Source organism: Erinaceus europaeus, chromosome 4 (genome assembly GCF_950295315.1).
Source record: "Erinaceus europaeus chromosome 4, mEriEur2.1, whole genome shotgun sequence".
Lineage (NCBI taxonomy): Eukaryota > Metazoa > Chordata > Mammalia > Eulipotyphla > Erinaceidae > Erinaceus > Erinaceus europaeus.
The window spans coordinates 119,074,307-119,093,287 of record NC_080165.1 but is presented as its reverse complement, the minus strand read 5'-3'; the positions used below and the strand labels follow the sequence as shown (position 1 = coordinate 119,093,287).

Genomic DNA, 18,981 nt, shown 5'->3' with positions numbered 1-18,981 from the left:
TTTGATACAAATAAGGTACCAGAAAGATCTTGTTAATTTTCCTTTTTCCCTCAAGTTAATACAACATACACACTATCAAAGCAGTATCACAGATATTCCTCCACCCTCCTCCTTTTTAATTAAATACTTACAACTGTTGCCTTAATTCAGGAGAATCTTGGGGCGTTCCAAGTTGATTTAAAGTTCTCTGTATCTCTACAGCTGTTAGTGAAAAAATAAATGTGCAATTAATAGAAATGTCAATGCAACAGAAATAAACTTAGAAAAAAATGAAGAAACACAAAAATAAAGAAAACATTTAATTAAGGTAAGGTAACAAGAAAAACATTTACATCTAATTTGTGACAATAATGAATTAATTATCAAGAGGAAACTGTATGGGGATGTTAATATGTGGAACTGCACTTAGGATCAAAACTATTATTTTTATGTCATCAGAACATTTACTACAATAGCACATGAATTTTCACTTAATTCTACTGGCATAAAAAATCAAGAAAAACAACTATTGGCAATTCACTAGAATGTAAAACGAATAGATTTTAATTCCTAAGTAAAGGAAGAAAAACAGAATTAGAAAAATCACTTTCCAATTACCTAATGACTATCTTTGGCAACAATCAAAAAAAAAAAAGGAAACTAAAATTAACAAACGTCTACTAATTTCAAGATCACCATAGATGACATCATTAACTGTAAAGGTTAACTTTCTCACAGATAAACTTGTTGCTTGGAAGAAATTATCTAATTTGACAACACTAATGGACAAGAGCCTCCTGACAACAACATGACAAGAATGGCCAAACATAACCTACTATGTTCCTTGCAAAACTCTGAACCTGAACTGAAGCACGAGAAAGAAATCACAACCATCTAAATTACAAGATAGTTTCTAAAAAAAGCAGTCTGAATTTAAATAAATCACCCAAACATGATTTTTGAATGTATATAGAACTTTTATAATTTATTTTTATTTATTAATAAAATAATAATAATTTATTTTATGTATTAATATATCTTTGCAGTGAAGTTGTCATGGGGACTTGGTGCCTGTACAATGTCTCCATCATTCCCGATGGCCATTATTGCCCATTTCTCTTTCTTCCTGATAGAGACCTGCGACACTGTTTTGCCATTCATGAAGCTTTCCCCCTGCAGGTGGGAGGCCAGAGGCTTGCACCTGCATCCTTGCACATGGTAATGTGCATTCTAATAAGTGTACCACTATACAATCCCATGTATTCAGAATTTAAAATGTATGGTTTTTAAATGAATGTGGAATTTTAAAAATATATATATATTTTTGAAGCTGTAGGAACAACTAAAGTAAAGCGAATTTGGAAAGAGAGAAATTAAAATAGGAGCTGGAAAATGACCGTTGATGAAACTAAATTTTGAAGGGTTTACCATACTTAAAATTAAAATTAGGGGTTTAAATTCATAGTAGATTCACAATCCAGAAGTCAACAATCAATGCTTTTAAAAAACAAAACAAAACAGACTCTCCACCATGAACTATAGTTTTATGCATATGCATACACAAAATGTAAAAGAGTAAGGTCAAAATCTAACTCCAAGTACTTTCCCACTTCCAAGAACTAGGAGAAAATGATCTAACTCATACATTCTTTTTATTTAAAATGAGTGGTTTATTTATGTAGTTCAAATGCTTTTAATAGTCATTATTTATGGGATCAAGAGAATGACTGTATTCCAAAATGCAGGAAATCTTTTGTTCACTGAGGATGATGTAATGAGCATGAATACTGTCTTTAAGTCAGAATGAAAAATATAAAATCAGGAGAGGAATCATACAGCATAAAGTAACTGTTCACCATTCAAATAGTTTTTCTTTTGATAGGGTAGGGATATTTTGTTTGCTGTTTAATGATAATCATTATGTATTTCCAATCATCATGTATTTCCTTCTTACAACAAACAGGATGTCTCGAATTGTCTAGTAGGGAGTTTTAATAAAATTTTTGTTGCTAAAAATAAATTTGTTGCTTGGAACAAATGATCTAAGTTGACAACACTAATGGACAAGAGCCTCCTGACAACAACGTGACAAGAATGGCCAAACATAACCTACTATGTTCCTTGTAAAACTCTGAATCTGAACTGAAGCACGAGAAAGAATCACAACCATCTAAATTACAAGATAGTCTCTAAAAAAAGCATAAAAATAAAATGTATGTTGCTAAGACAAAATGCAAGATGGGTCTCTCTATATATAATGGAGGCAGGCATTATTTAATTCTCTCCTCTCTACAGGGTTCTCATAGCTTTAAAAAATGAGAAGAATAAAAGAATAAAAATAAAATAGAACTTAATAAAAGAAACTAGGAAGATTGGCTTTATGCCATGAGGGAATAAAATGTAACTTTACCCAAACTCATACAGCAAAATTAATTTGTAATAAATTATTAATTTAAATATTAAAATGGTAACAATTAAACTGCCTGAAATAATATTAATTCATCACATTTAATGATCTTAGAGTAATTTTATCTAAGTATGATTTAAAGTCATGCAAGAAAATGACCAAAAATCTAAAATGTTAAGTGAGAAGTATGTACTTATATTACAAATATGTAAATGTATATATATGTATATATGCACAGGAGAAAATATCTCTAGTATATAATGTTTAGAAGACTTAACACCACCAATATAGGTGAAAGTAAGAAAGAAAGAAAGAAGGAAAGAAAGAAAATCTATAAACTGGTAACAGAAAAATAGTCTGGTGAAAAACAGGCAAAAGATTCACCTTTAAATTATCATCTAAAAAATGAGTTACACCAAAGTGAAGGATTCTAAAAAAGTAGGAGGTAGGAGGTGGCAGGTGGCGGGGGGTGGGAGTTGGGTGGTAGAGAAGTCCTAAATTGAGGAATGAGAGCAGTATGCAGATACTTAACACAGGAAGATGAGAAACTGTACTGTGTGCCAACAACTGCAGTTGTTGGAGACTCCCTGATTCCTTGATGCCTATTAGTTGATGTTGGAGAACCTAAATTATAATGTCTGCTACTTATTGACACAAGCTTATTTTGTACTGTACTATGACTGAGAAGCTCTGTATAGAACAGAGGAATGCTGGTCACCTGCAGTTCCTCATGTTGCCCTCTGGCTACAATGCCTGATCTCTGAAGGGCCATCTGGTGGCTGACACAGACAGTTGGGTCAATAGCTGCTCCTCCCACCCCACCCCCCCAAGGCAAAAAGGCCTAATGCTGCACACTGACAAACACCGCTGACCCTCACAGACCATGGAGTGCATGATATGGACATAATAGGTATCTACTGAGTAGCAAGAGGGCTTCAAGCGTGTGCTCTGGTGGTCTAACATTACTGTCATAATTTGTGTACCCCTGCAGAAATGCTTTTGATGTTTTTTATTCTGTGCTCTGATATAATGCTTGCTTTTGTCAATAATTTTGTACATGAGTTCTGGTGGGGTGCTGCATTTAGTACAGTCCAATTGTGGGGTGTAGTGGCCATTTCAGACTCTTCATTCACCACCTAAGCTGTTCTGAGGTCATCATTTTAATCCTAGGACACAATGGAATCCAGGATCCTAGCAGCCATGTCTCTGCCACATACAACATGAACTATTATCACTATTATAAAAAAAATTACATGGAAAGCAAAAGAAACTGGATAAACATAATTTTAAAAAAAGAAGTAAACAAGCACGAGCAATTCAACTTCATAATTAATCACTTGTCATTTATCAGACTGATGAAAACTGGGGGGAAAAAGCAGATAAAATATAATCAGAATCAAAAGCCTTGAAATCAAATATAGGGCCACAGAGGAGCAGTGATATCCATAGTGAATGAAGAACCGAACTGACAACAATGAGAAATGCCCAGTCCAGTAGAAAAATGAACCAGGAATAGTAAAATTAATAAGATCCACTAGATAAATCAATAGTGAAAAGGACTGAGAAGTAGACTAATCTTGAAAAGGATAAATAACTTTAATATAGGAACACTAGCTAAAAATCATTCAGTTATAAAAAAACAAAGTAGAATTGCTTCTGATAGGTTAAATAGGAACCTAAATCCAGCAAGTGGTTATTTCTTTGCAGTTTTTCTTTTTCTGTTGCTTTTATAGATGAATTGAGCAACCTTTCTTTTCATCCTTTACCCTGAGTAAGAACTTCTATGGGAAGGGAAAGATAATCAGATTCCCTGAATTCACAGGGGCTCTGTTCTCTCACACAACAGAAAACAGTGGGACCTCTCCTTGCGAGCTGCTTAAAAAAATACAACCAAAGACCTGACTAGCAGGCAGCAGGGAAATCTTTCCTCTTTCATTTTACTGGACTGTCTAGAGGCTGCAGAAGGCAAACAGCCATGGAGGTTCCAACTACAATGTCTCCCAAAATGGGATCTGTTTACCAGAACAGATTCTCATTACCTCTAACAAATTGAATATACCTATTGATATGGTAAATATATTTGCCTTTAGCCCATACAACAGAAAACATGAGGAGGAAACTGCCTTACCTCAGAGTTATATATACTATCTCTGAACTGTAACTCAGTTTTCAAGGATATTGATTACTTCCTCTTTTAGGGCATTATATTAGTCCAATATACAGGTGACACTTGCTTTAGAATATGGAAAGCAAAAAGTAACATGTATTCTAAGTGTCTTGGAAGAGCTAAGTACGCCAGCAGGCAGAAGATAATTTACATGAAAACACAGGGCTCTGTATCTTCAGTGAAGAATCTTGGTTCATTAATCTGAATGGACTGTTGATATACTCCTGCAAAGTAAATGACAAATTGCTTTTATTTACAGTTTCATACAAACTGGGAACAGTGCTTCAAAAGATTTTCTTTTTTTAGTTTTTTTATTGTCTTAACCCACTTTACTGACTGACCCAACAGGCTGCCAGCTCTGGCTTCGGAACAGTGCTTCATGAGATTTTTTTTTTTTTTATTGTCCCAACTCACTTTACTGACTGACCAGCTCTGGCTTCTGCTGCCCCAAAGAAAAGATTATGCAGCTAATTTAAGTAGGATACAAGCAGCTCCAGAATTTAGTTTTAATGATCCTGTAGTAACACTGAAGTGTCTGCACTTCAGTTATATGGTAACTGAATGCTACATAAAACCAGTGGCAAGTTTTAATAGGAAAAGCTATGGGAGTTCTAAGAACCATGTAGCAAAAATCATGATCTGTGGCAAGCAATGTTATCCCTATGAGGACTAGTTCTGATCTGACAACTACATCCTGGGTAAAGAGTAAACAATGGTATACCAGATAACCAAACAGCCTGAGCTAAGCACTTTAAATCAGGTATTAATCATTGCTATATCACCTACGTTGTATTCTCTTATGCCAATCAGCCTGACTGACTTCTTCCAATTCCCACAATACTTGCTTAACTGGGATAATAAACTAGCAATAATTGTAAAAATAAAGCACACATACTCACCAACATGTGCCTCCCCTTATTAACTTTAAAAATATGACTGGCAAAGCCGTATTACCAACTTTTAAGAACTGCTATCAAAAGTAAATATGTATTATGGTGCTATTTTTTCACCTATTAGGAAGGTAAGTATGCTTCCATCTTGAAAAAGACAGGTTTTTATATTTGCTGAAATACTAGTACTATGAAACTGTTTTTCTTTTTCTTTTTATTGAGGTCAATGCTTTACAGGGCAATCACTGACATATGCATATAATTTTATTATATAATATGCCCCCAGAGTTTTCTTCCTTCCCACTTTCCTCCTCCCTCCCAAGAGTCCTTTGCTTTGGTGCAATACACCATATCCAGTCCATGTTTCACTTTGTGCTCTCCCTCCCCTACTTTATTAAGTCTCGCTCGCTAATAAGTGAGATCATTTGATATTCGTCCTCTTTTTGGCTTATCTCACTCAACATGATGTCCTTGAGTTTCATCCAAGAGGATGCAAAGGAGACAACCTCATCGCTTTTAACAGTTGAGTAGTATTCCATCGTGTACTCTCTCTCCTCATAGTTTCACCAACTTCCTAATCCAAGTACTGACCACAGTTATGATTTTCCATACACCAATGTTTCTGATAAAAAAAATTGCATCACAGAGAAAATAACTAACTGATCTCCTTTGTTGATTGTTTTGTCAGTAGTTTGTTATCTCAAAGCTACTAGACTTCTAGAATGTTTTATGGTCTTTTGGAGGTTCAGTTATGATGTCATCTGGGTGACAGTATCTTGGGAAGTTGAAGTGCTACCTGACAGGATCTTTGCACTCATAACCAATAGCTACTCCATGGTGTTGCTTCAAAGTAAGAAAGAAAGGCTAGACTTTGAGAATTAAGGGGTTAAATGAAGAAAAATATTTCACTATTATACGTAACTGCTCACTTGCAATTTTTCTTCCATCCCTGAAGATGATTGAGAAGACAATATTCAAGAGGAATGTAACCATGTTTTCACTTGAGTAGAAGTTGAAACTACATCTTACCACTAGGAGTAAAGACAGTATCTAACAATTTTTTATTAAGGGAAAGTAAGGAATGTCCATACCAAAATGAGAGGAGGGAGCGCAAATAAATTTTATATTAGCAGGAAGTTGGATATGCTACTTTTAACCATGAAAGGATATAAGCAAAAGAAGCTTTCATACTGTTGGCGTGCAAAAATATTTTAAAGACTGGATCACAAAAAAAGCCTTAGAAAGGACAAATACTATAAAAGAAACAATACATATTTCTAAAATATAACAATATCTACAGGCATATATAACAGATGAGTTAAGAAAGGTAGGTATGTTTATTATTTATTCATTCAATAAACACCCTGTATCTGTTTTGTTCAAGCAATGGGAGTGTTTTGGGACAAATACTGACTTAACTATAGTCTTATTATGTACAGTTATAAATTTGATAATAAAATCATTATTTGGTATATGACAATGGGGCTACAGAAACATAAATTTCAAGTTATCACATTAAGGAGTAATGTATGACAGTTAAAACCTATTTCTATAAGGAAAAAAAAATTGAGAACCATCAGAATCACTGTTTTGTCCAACATCTCAGAGCTATTTAGTAGAAGAAGAGTTGGAGTTATTAGTGTATTTTCATGGTTTTCCGAAGTTATTTTTCAGTGAGCTAAAAGTGAAAGACTTGAAGAATATGTGATGATCTCATTCATAGACAAAAGCTGAAAAATAAGAACAGTCAGAAAACACAAAGGAAAACTTGGAATAGAGTTAGTGTATTGCACCAAAGTGGAAGATTCTGGGATGAGGGGGAGGATTAAGTTCCTGGAACATGATAGCAGAGGAGGACCTAGAGGGGGTTAGATTGTTATGTGGAAAACTGAGAAATATTACACATGTACAAACTGCAGTATTTTACTATTGACTATAAACCATTAATCCCCCCCAAATAAAATTTTTTTTAAAAAAAGTGGAAGAATTTAGGGGCAGGCTAGTGCTGCAACCAGTTGTGCATGTACATTACCATATGGAAGGGCAGGGGTTCAAGCCCCCACTCCCCTCCTGCAGTGGGGACACTTCAGGAGTGGTGAAGCAAGGGGGATAGAAAGTGTTCAGTGATAGATGAATAGTTAAAGAAAGTTATGGGATAATGCAGACGAAATATCAGTCAGTTAATAAGGAAATATGAGATCTCTTTTGCTACTGAGTACAGTATGAAGGGAAACAAAGGGAATTACGTTAAGTGAAATAAGCCAGGAGAAGAAAGATAAGTAACAGAGGATCTCACTTATAGGTAGAACTTCAAAAATAAAGGAAAATACAAGGAGATCCTAATAAGCTATGGTTTCTTAGTAGATCCAAAAATACAAAGTGGGAGGGAAATTAATGAAAGTGGGCTGAGGGTCCAATGCCCTATAGCAGAGAGCATAACACATTGGTAGCAGTGGAGGTATGCTAACATCTATTTTGGGGAGTGTAAAAGTGTACCCTGTAAGGACAAGTCTTGTAAATTAATATTTCTTCACTAAACTAAAAAAAGGAATTGATATCCTTAGGATTTCATATCACTACCCAGCCTGAGATATTATAAATTCATGATATATTAACATTCAATTTTAATTGGCCTGTGTTCAACTATAAAGAAAAAGTCATAAAACAAAAGTTATAAGACAAAAACAGTAAGAAAAACAATCTTCATACATCCATAAATAGCTTCTTGAAGAAAAAGTCACCTAATAAAGGAAGGTAGAATTAAGTCAAGATAATATAGATATAAGAATATAATGAATTATTTTCTCATTATTTGCAATTTTGAACTCTATACACCAAAACTCACTCCTAGAGTGATTAAAAACAAGATTAGTTTTCACAGAGAAAAATTACTTTGCATACATCATAAAATAGTGCATTATTACTTTTTTAAAATCGAAACAGTCCTCTTAGCAGAAAGATCCATTCTGTTTCACATGGGTGTGCTGCCATCTAGTGATTTATTTAAGAAAAATTCTTAATAAGAATTTTTTTTTCTATAAAATTATCAGCAGTGGTCTGTATCAGTGGCTATGTAATGCTACAAGTCATCACAGCTCACTGAAGAATAGGAACACTGATAATTGGCAATGTCCAGCCCTATGAGACACAGACAGTGTCTTCTAAAGATTAGCTCACATAACAGAACACAACACAGAAGTCTGTATCTTCTCATGAACTTCCACTATGAACAGTGTATATATAAGCACCTTGTGCTGGATATGGCAAAAGTTCAATAAGGGAGAGCTAACAATATGAAGTGGTTTATGCTTTTCTCTTAAAGGTGAAAACGAAAAATAAGAATAGTTTTATTAACATCTTAACTAATTAACATAAACCATAACTTAGAAGAATACTGAGAAACTTAATCTCTGATATAGTTATGAAAACTGCAGGAATAATGATAAATATCAATCAACACAAGATAGTTATATTCCAGATTTAGGAGGAAGACTGAGCTACTACTTGACAGTGATAAGTATCTAGTATAAATAAATATAATTAAAGTGAAAAAAACACACCAAATATTAAACAAATGTAATTGTAGGTTCAGCTTTTTCCTCAGTTTATCAAACCCTCTACTATACAAAGAGTGATTTGGAATAGTGCATAAGATGAAACATATGACACTGTTTTGGAAATGGTGCCTACCTCTATGAGAACACAGGTGCTAGTCTTGGTGTGCAAATAATTACAGTTAGAACCATTAGACTGATTAAAGAGTAAAAGTGACAAAGGATAGCATATCATGAGAAAATATATCAATTATTTGCAAGTACCAACACAGCTTCTGAGAAAAAAAAAACTTCAAGTAAATGAGCTATTTAAGAATAAAAACTTGAAAGTGGTCTACGTCAAGAAAAAAGACAGGGAGTCAGGAAGTAGTGCAGTGGGTTGCACATGGCCCCAAGTGCAAGGACAGGTGGAAGGATCTCTGTTCGAGCCCCCCCCCCCTACTCCCTACCTGCAGGGGATTCGTTTCACAGGCAGTGAAGCAGGTCTGTAGGTGTCTATCATTCTCTTCCCCTCTCTGTCTTCCTCTCCTCTCTCCATTTCTCTCTGTCCTATCCAACAACAATGACATCAATAACTACAACAATAAAACCACAAAGGCAACAAAAGGGAATAAATAAATATTTTTAAAACTTAATTAGAAAAAAAGACAATAAAATTGGATTTTATTCCCTAAATATATATCACAGGTGGAGAAAGTCTGTAGTGAATGAGCCACTAAAACTGAATTTTTTCCCAATATACTCTCCCCATCCCAGGCTCATCCTTTTAACATCAATATAGAACATATCTATTTTGTGGGTAAAAGAAACACTGTAAATAGTGGAAAGGAGAAGGGGGGGGAGGTGGAGAAGGAAGAAGTAGAGGCTGAGTCTTGAGTTCAGAGGCACCCTGTAGAACCCTGTGGAACCTGCACCTCCACAGGACAAGCACGGGTTGGCCCAACTCACCTTCCTAGAAACTGCAGGTCAGCAGGCATATCCTGCACCCACAAAACAATCTCAAATGGAAACACTCTTATTTATTTTATTTTTTGCCTCCAGGGTGTCTGCTGGGGCTCAGTGCCTGCACTATGAATCCACTGCTCCTGGAGGCTGTTCTTTTTCTTCCCTTTTGTTGCCGTGCTTTTTTTATTGTTGTTGTCATTGATGTCATTGTTGTTGGACAGGACAGAGAGAAGCCGAGAGAGGAGAAGACAGAGGGGGGAGAGAAAAACACCTGCAGACCTGTTCACCGCTTGTGAAGCGAAACCCCCTGCAGGTGAGGAGCCGGGGGCTTGAAGTGGAATCCTTGCGCTTTGCTGCCATGTGTGCTCAACCCGCTGTACTACCGGCTGACTCCCAACACTCTTAATTTTAAATTTCTCATTGGTTTTCTTCCCAGATATTTCAATAGTAGAAAGCAATAGAGGTTAACAAAGTTGAAACTTAGGATACTTTAAACCCAACATGGGTTCTTAAAGGGTTACATCTGAAAGCATAATTTTTAAACAATTGCTAGTGCGGCTGCAACAATATAAGCACTTTCTTTTTTTTTTATTTTTTATTTAAGAAAGGATTAATTAACAAAACCATAGGGTAGGAGGGGTACAACTCCACACAATTCCCACCGCCCAATCTCCATATCCCACCCCCTCCCCCGATAGCCTTCCCATTCTCTATCCCTCTGGGAGCATGGACCCAGGGTCATTGTGGGTTGCAGAAGGTAGAAGGTCTGGCCTCTGCAATTGCTTCCCCACTGAACATGGGCATCAACTGGTCGGTCCATACTCCCAGTCTGCCTCTCTCTTTCCCTAGTAGGGTGGGTCTCTGGGGAAGCTGAGCTCCAGGACATATTGGTGGGGTCTTCAATCCAGGGAAGTCTGGCCGGCATCCTGATGACACCTGGAACCTGGTGACTGAAAAGAGAATTAACATACAAAGCCAAACAAATTGTTGAGCAATCATGGACCCAAAGCTTGGAAAAGTGGAGAGGAAGTGTTAGGGAGGGTACTCACTGCAAACTCTAGTGTACTTCTGCTTTCTTACTTTGGTGCCATACTCCAAACTCAGTCAATTTCTGCTTTGCGTTTCTACTTCTTCTTTTTTTTTTTTTACATGCATAACATTCCCCAGATTCCCATTTAACAATACAACCCCCACTATTTCATTCATCATTTTTCATGGACCTGTATTCTCCCCACCCACCCACCCACCCCAGAGTCTTTTACTTTGGTGTAATACTCCAATTCCATTTCAGGTTCGACTTGTGTTTTCTTTTCTAATCTTGTTTTTCAACTTCGGCCTGAGAGTGAGATCATCCCGTATTCATCCTTCTGTTTCTGACTTATTTCACTCAACATGATTTTTTCAAGGTCCATCCAAGATCGGCTGAAAACGGTGAAGTCACCATTTTTTACAGCTGAGTAGTATTCCATTGTGTATATATACCACAACTTGCTCAGCCACTCATCTGTTGTTGGACACCTGGGTGCCATTGTCATCAAAACTGCTTGGTACTGGAACATGAACAGACACACTGACCAGTGGAACAGAATTGAGAGCCCAGAAATGAGGCCCCACACCTATGGACATCTAATCTTTGACAAAGGGGCCCAGACTATTATATGGGGGAAGCAGAGTCTCTTCAACAAATGGTGTTGGAAACAATGGGTTGAAACATGCAGAAGAATGAAACTGAATCACTTTATTTCACCAAATACAAAAGTAAATTCCAAGTGGATCAAGGACTTGGATGTTAGACCAGAAACTATCAGATACTTAGAGGAAAATATTGGAAGAACTTTTTTCCGCATAAATTTTAAAGACATTTTCAATGAAACGAATCCAATTACAAGGAAGACTAAGGCAAGTATAAACCTATGGGACTACATCAAATTAAAAAGCTTCTTCACAGCAAAAGAAACCACTACCCAAATCAAGAGACCCCTCACAGAATGGGAGAAGATCTTTACATGCCATACATCAGATAAGAGTTTAATAACCAACATATATAAAGAGCTTGCCAGACTCAACAACAAGACAACAAATAACCCCATCCAAAAATGGGGGGAGGACTTGGACAGAATATTCACCACAGAAGAGATCCAAAAGGCCGAGAAACACATGAAAAAATGCTCCAAGTCTCTGATTGTCAGAGAAATGCAAATCAAGACAACAATGAGTTATCACTTCACTCCTGTGAGAATGTCACACATCAGAAAAGGTAACAGCAGCAAATGCTGGAGAGGGTGTGGGGTCAAAGGAACCCTCCTGCACTGCTGGTGGGAATGTCAATTGGTCCAGCCTCTGTGGAGAACAGTCTGGAGAACTCTCAGAAGGCTAGAAATGGACCTACCCTATGACCCTGCAATTCCCCTCCTGGGGATATATCCTAAGGAACCCAACACATCCATCCAAAAAGATCTGTGTACACATATGTTCTTGGCAGCACAATTTATAAGCACTTTCTTAGAAATTTCAGTTTTAGCAATTTACTCATCAGTCTCACTAGTTTTAACGGTACAAAGATGCACAGCATCCCAACTTACAGGAAGCACACAGAGCCTAGTAGTGAAAATAATGCAGAAAAAGTAGAATGTTTACAGTGTATGCTAAGAATCAAGCAAGATAATCTAGAGTCATCCAGAAGAGAGACTCTTGGAAGCCTGAGGAAGTTAAGTTATGAATTTGAGATCCAAGATTGTTGTCAAATTAAGTCTTTTTTTTAATACTTCAGCCATGAGTGTAATCAATGTGGTAGGCACCAAATTGGGAGGGAAAAAAAATCACATTATTTTAATTTGCATATGCCTGGCTACCAGTGAGGTTGAGTTGCTTTTATTTACTGATTTTTGAGTATTTGCTCTTTTGAGTATTGTCTGTTCTTGTCATTTGGGGAAAACCTTAAAGTTGAAAATAAACTTGAGGTAAATAGGGAAAAATTAAAAAATACACAAGTGAAAATTATATATGAATTCATAAAAGAAATAAGATAGAAAAAATAGGTAGTAGAACTAAAAAAAATAGGTAGTAGAACTAAAAAAAGTAAAATAGAATTAAATAAATGACAAGGAACACAGAAAAATACACATACTCCCAATTAAAAAAAAAAGATACTGAATACCTGAGTAAGCATTTAATATGGAGTCAAAAAATAATAATGTACGTCTTCCATAAAGAGATTTCTAAATAAGTAGGGTATCTGAACAATACTATGCAACTAAAATCACTAGATGCACTTTGGTCATCTTTCCCATCACAGCAAGAAAGTACTATAGAGATTCATAAACAATGATATGGGAGATGGTGCAAAGGATAAAACTCAGGACCTCATGCTTGAGTCCTTTCAAGCATGAGGTCCTGAGTTCAATTGCTAGCAGCACATCTACCAGAGTGATGTCTGATTCTCTCTCTTTTTTCTCTTGATCTTTCTCATTAATAAATAAAATATTTTTTTAAAAAGATAATCACTTCTTCTTCTTCTTCTAGCATTTGCCCTTCTTCCGTAGCCAGTCAACAGCATCAGGTTGAGCCTGATGTAAAGTTTCGAGACCTCCTTTGAATCTGGAGAGGTGGCAGTCGTTGACTATGTGGGTCATAGACTGTCTGTAGCCGCAGGGGCAGTTCGGGTCGTCTCTAGATCCCCAGCGACGGAACATAGCGGCGCACTGGCCATGGACTGTTCGATAGCGATTGAGGAGGGCCCAATCATAACGTGCTAGGTCAAAGCCGGGTTGACGCTTGCAGGGGTCTGTGATGAGGTGTTTGTTCTTTACCTCAGCTGACTGCCAGCTCTGTTTCCAAGAGACTGGAACAGAGAAGTTCAGTGTAGGCGTAGGGGACCAGATTGGGTGACGAGATGTCAAGCGTCGAACAGGGTGGGTGAAGATATCCACGTATATTGGCAGGTCCGGTCGAGCGTAGACGTGGGAAATGAACTTAGATGATGCCGCATCCCGACGAATATCTGGCGGGGCGATGTTGCTAAGAACTGGCAGCCATGGAACCGGGGTGAAACGGATGGTTCTAGAAATTATCCTCACGGAGGAATATAATTTGGAATCGACCAAGTGGACATGGGGGCTACGGAACCATACTGGGGCACAGTATTCTGCAGTGGAATAGCATAATGCCAGAGATGATAATCGTAGTGTGGAAGCACTCGCACCCCATGAGGAGCTGGCCAGTTTTGCAATGATGTTATTCCTCGCACCCACCTTTGCTGCAGTTTTTATGAGATGTTCGTGAAACGACAGGGTGCGATTGAGAGTAATGCCAAGATAGACTGGCTGGGCTTCATGCCGGATTCTCGTATCGCCAAGCTGCACATTAAGCTCACGTGAGGCCGAGGCATGGTGTAGATGGAAAACAGATGATACCGTTTTTGTAGTGCTAGGAATTAGTCGCCATTTTTTACAGTAATCAGATATCAGAGGCATGTCTTTCGTGACTGTTTCCTCGAGGATGTCAAACTTGGATGCCTGAGTTGCACAGCAGATGTCATCGGCGTAGATGAACTTCCTTGAAGAAGTTTCTGGGAGGTCATTGATGTAAATATTAAATAGCATAGGAGCCAGAACAGAGCCCTGGGGGAGGCCACTTGAGACAAGTCTCCATCTGCTAGACTTGTCACCCAGATGCACCCGGAATCTTCTGTTTTGGAGAAGAAACGATATAGTGTTGGCCACCCATGGAGGCAGGCATCTTGAGATCTTGACCAGGAGACCACGGTGCCAGACCGTGTCATAGGCTGCTGTGAGATCAACAAAGACAGCACCCGTCTTTAAATTCTTCTGGAAACCATTTTCAATGTTAAGTTGAGAGGGTCAGGGCTTGTTTGCAGGTAGATCTTCGTGGGCGGAAACCAGCTTGGGCGGGTGATAGGAATTTCTCTGTAAGATGAGAAATACGTGACAGAAGCAGCCTCTCAAGGAGTTTGTAACACACGGAGAGGAGAGAAATTGGTCTATAGCTGGCGGCCAGTGTTGGGTCGGTCTTTGGTTTCAAAACCGCTATAATCTTCGCACGACACCAAACTTTGGGCATAGACTCAGATTCCAAGATGTGGGACAGGAATGAAGGGAGCCACTTCTTTGCCGCAGGGCCCAGGTTAAGAATGAGTTCTGGGGTGATGTTATCATAGCCAGCAGCTGTTCCCGGTTTAACCCTCTTCAAAGTGTCTTCCAGTTCAGACAGTGTAAAGGGAGAGAGTTTTGGAGATGGACAAGGTAAACGGAAGTGGGATGACCACTCATGGGAAATTTCTCTTTTCAAGACTGGGTCGATCTTAGCACGTCCAACTTGAGTTAGGTGACTGGCCACTGAGTTTGGAGATACGGGAGGATGGGAGACGGGAGGGGGTTGGCTACTGGCACCCAGTCTGTGAAGAAGCTTCCAGGCCTTCCTACTTGAGTGGGTGAAGTTCAGACTTTCCGTGAGTTGTTGCCAGCGGGCTTGGCGTGCTGCATCCAGGGAGGCAATGAGATGGTCAGCCACATCTGGGTCGCCCGACTCATCATACTGCTTTAGTAGTTGCTCGCATTCAGCATCAAGACAAGGTGTATAGTTAGCACGTCTCCCACGAGGAATGGCTTGGGAAGCTGCTTTGAAGATGGCTTGGCGGAAGCGCCTGTAGGAATCTTCAGAGGGGATAGAGTTAATTGGAATTGCAGGAATAGATTTGTTGGTAAGATCACTGAACAGATGCCAGTTTGCTTTCCGAAAGTTCCATCTTAGTTTCTCCGAGCACAGAATCAGTGGGAGCTGGAGACCAACGTGGATGATAGCTGGGCGGTGATGACTGTGCGGGAAGATCTTGAGAACTTGTCTCGTAGCGGGAAAGGCTTGGCCGTTGACTGTGCTAATCCAGCACAGGTCGGGTGACGAGTCTTTATTCCATCTAGCACTGTGAAGAGCCTGGCTGTTTGGGATCGTATAATAGGGAGAGGTCATTCGCTGAAGCCCACTTGGCTAAGATAGAGCCGTCAGCATGAGTGGAGGAATATCCCCAGTCTTGGTGATGACTATTAAAGTCTCCAATGTAAACGGCTGGGTGATTCAGGCTAGGCAGGACCTCGTTATCCCATGAGGCACTGGGAGGCTTATATACGTTGACGAGCTGAATAGTTCCAATAGTAATGGAGTCGTAGAAGGTCAAAGAGGCCTTATGGTAAACGTCCGCAAGACACGATTTGGCGTAGATGGCTCTGCCGTGTTTAGGATGGAGATTATAGCATATTAAATTGAATCCACTGATGGTGAATCGAGCAGCTTCATCGACTGCTATATGTGTTTCTTGTAGGCAGATAACATCTGCCTGATGCTGAATCGCCACAAATAAGCAGACCTCAGCTGATTTTTAGTTAAAATGTTCTCAGTTTCCCAGTGGAAATATAACTACATACGGCTTAGGAAGAAATCTTAAGTGATTTTTGAGGGCCTTGTTTTATTTAGACTTTACATAGGATAAAAACCAGACTATCCCAAAGAGGAAGATGGTCTCATTCCAATTATGATGACTTCCTTATATAATGAGCATGATAATGACAGAGGAAAAAAATGGAAAAATAAAGACTTACACTGTATAACCTTCAGCTTTTTCCAAATTAACTATGTGGTATATGCACCGCCCCATCACGACCACCAGAGAGACTTACAAAGTCATCTCCTCTGGACCTGCATTCAGACTTCAAAGAAGCTGGGCAGAAGGACGGGAATGGGTCGACGCATTCTCCCCCCGTTATTGCTACAAACAATTATACTGTCACAATTGATTAATAATGCTTTGGCAGTGCCTGGTGGGAATGGAGAGTCAGAAGCACCCCCTCTCCCTTACACAGGAGCATATTTGAAAGTTACATTATTGAAAGTGGAGAAGGTGGGTCAACATAGACGGACAAAACAAGTCATGTTATGACTTGCCCCTCATAGAAACAATACAGAGATTGAGGCCTCCCAGGTACAAGTTGACATATTGAAACAAAGAAAGATTAATAGTTAAACTGTACCAGACCTAGATGAGCAGTGGTCCACAACTAGGCAAAGATCTGTACGCCCCCATAGAAGATTAATGGTAGAGATAGCCCTCAGCAAAAGTCTAAAACAATTTTGGGTATGACCTCCCCTGGGAACAGAACGATACAAAGTATTGTACCCATTCTTTACAGTTATGGGGGAATAACATGTAGCCTGCCAAAGCCACAAGACTATTGTTACTTCTTTATGAGCTGGTTGCTTAGGCAACCTGAATGTAACCTGAAAAAGGTATAAAAGCTAATGCAGTTTCACTATTAAAACGAGTCCAGATTCACCCTCCAATAGAGTGTGGTGTCTATCTGTTCTCCCTCGCCGACTCCTGACCCACCTGGGAGGTTGCCTTCAAGACCCCTGACCCTCCTGCTGCTCGTCCACTGAGTGGTCCGCGGCAGGTATACAAATTAGTAACTACTTTAAGAGAAAAACATCTTTAAATGAAAATTACTGCTCAGTAATTGATGAAAAATAACAACAGAAAAAAACAGTGAGATGAGATTAAGAATTGTCAAAATCACTACAAAGTCAAAATTGAACAGCCCAGTTTAATTTCTCCTGTCTTGCCTATGTTAGTCTTTATTATTATAAAATGTACAAACAGCTACCACCAGGGGAGAGCTGAGTGGCTGTTAAGTAGTTATTTATGAGCTATTATTTCAATAAGAGAAGTTATAATACAAATATTGAATATGTCAAATATTCAAATAAGACAGTAAGAACATCAATAAGGAAATTCATAATGTTAAATGGAGAGTGGGAATATAGATATAACAAATTGTATCTTGTAATCAGCATCACACATATGTAAGTCTCAGAAGAATGTTTGTGGAGGCAGCATAAATAGTCAAATTCCCCTGCTTTTAAACATGTTAAGAAAAAATGTCTACGAGTGGAGGTCTAGTTAGATAGTATGAAGCACAGCCATATAATGGAAAATTAAGCAACTAACATAGAAGAAATAACAAAAAGAAAAATAAACAAACAAAAATAAACCACTAGGTATAGTATATCCTCACTAAATGCTGTTGGTAGGTTGATAAGTTTTTGGAAACTATGACTTTATGAAAAATATGTAACTAAACCAATTTTATCATAGACTATGATATAAGCAAGCGTAAAGTTCCCAAGACATGTTTAAGTTCTTTTTAAACTTGCTCTCTTAAGAAGCTGATATTTGAGTAGGAATGAAGAAAATAAGAGTAATAACTACAGTAGTTTAATTTACTGATAAAAGGCATTATAAAAACAAAGTAGGTTAATATAAAGGAGACAAAATGATAGATCAGGAAAGATACCTCTCTTTAGGTAAGCTCTGTACAGGGATCTAAACACAAAGGAGTCCACTATGTCACAATCAGGGAAGAGGCCTTAGAGATAGAGCAAATGCAGCTCTTGAGGTAAGAATGAGCTGACCAAGAAGTAAAAAGAGGAACCAATGTGGGAGCGACACTGCAGCTGCTCAGAGGAAGTAAATGAGATAATGACAAGTGGAGGTGATTATCAAGTTTTAAAGAATGCCAAGATGCATGGCAGGGATTTCAATGATTCTACGTGCCTTAGAAAGTAATTAGAAAGTTTTAAGATCAGGCAGTAGCGCAGCGGGTTAAGCGCACCTGGCGCAAAGCACAAGGACTAGTGGAAGGATCCTGGTTCGAGCTTCCAGCTCCTCACCTGCAGAGGAGTCATTTCACAGGCGGTGAAGCACGTCTGCAGGTGTCTGTCTTTCCCCCTCTCTGTCTTCCCCTCCTCTCTCCATTTCTCTCTGTCCTATCCAACAACAACGACATCAATAACTACAACAATAAAACAACAATGGCAACAAAAGGGAATAAATAAATATTAAAAAGAAAAAAATTGCTTAAAAAAAGTAAGTTTTAAGATATGGGATGGCATAATATGATTTACAGCTTTAAAAATCCACCTTAAGCAGCCTGGAAGGTGTCACAGTAGGTAGAGTGCTGGACTCACGAGCAT

The 18,981-nt window shown here is 38.4% G+C and overlaps 1 protein-coding gene across 2 annotated transcripts in view; it reads right to left on the bottom strand.

The window, feature by feature from the left end:
- The window catches only part of STX7 (syntaxin 7), a 59,596-nt gene that overhangs the window by 20,904 nt on the left and 19,711 nt on the right, over positions 1 to 18,981 (bottom strand). For both annotated transcript variants that reach the window (XM_007535363.3, XM_060190437.1), the window contains exon 3: positions 132 to 201. In XM_007535363.3, the coding sequence (XP_007535425.1) occupies positions 132 to 201 (70 nt within the window). The remainder of the gene's footprint in view (positions 1 to 131; positions 202 to 18,981) is intronic.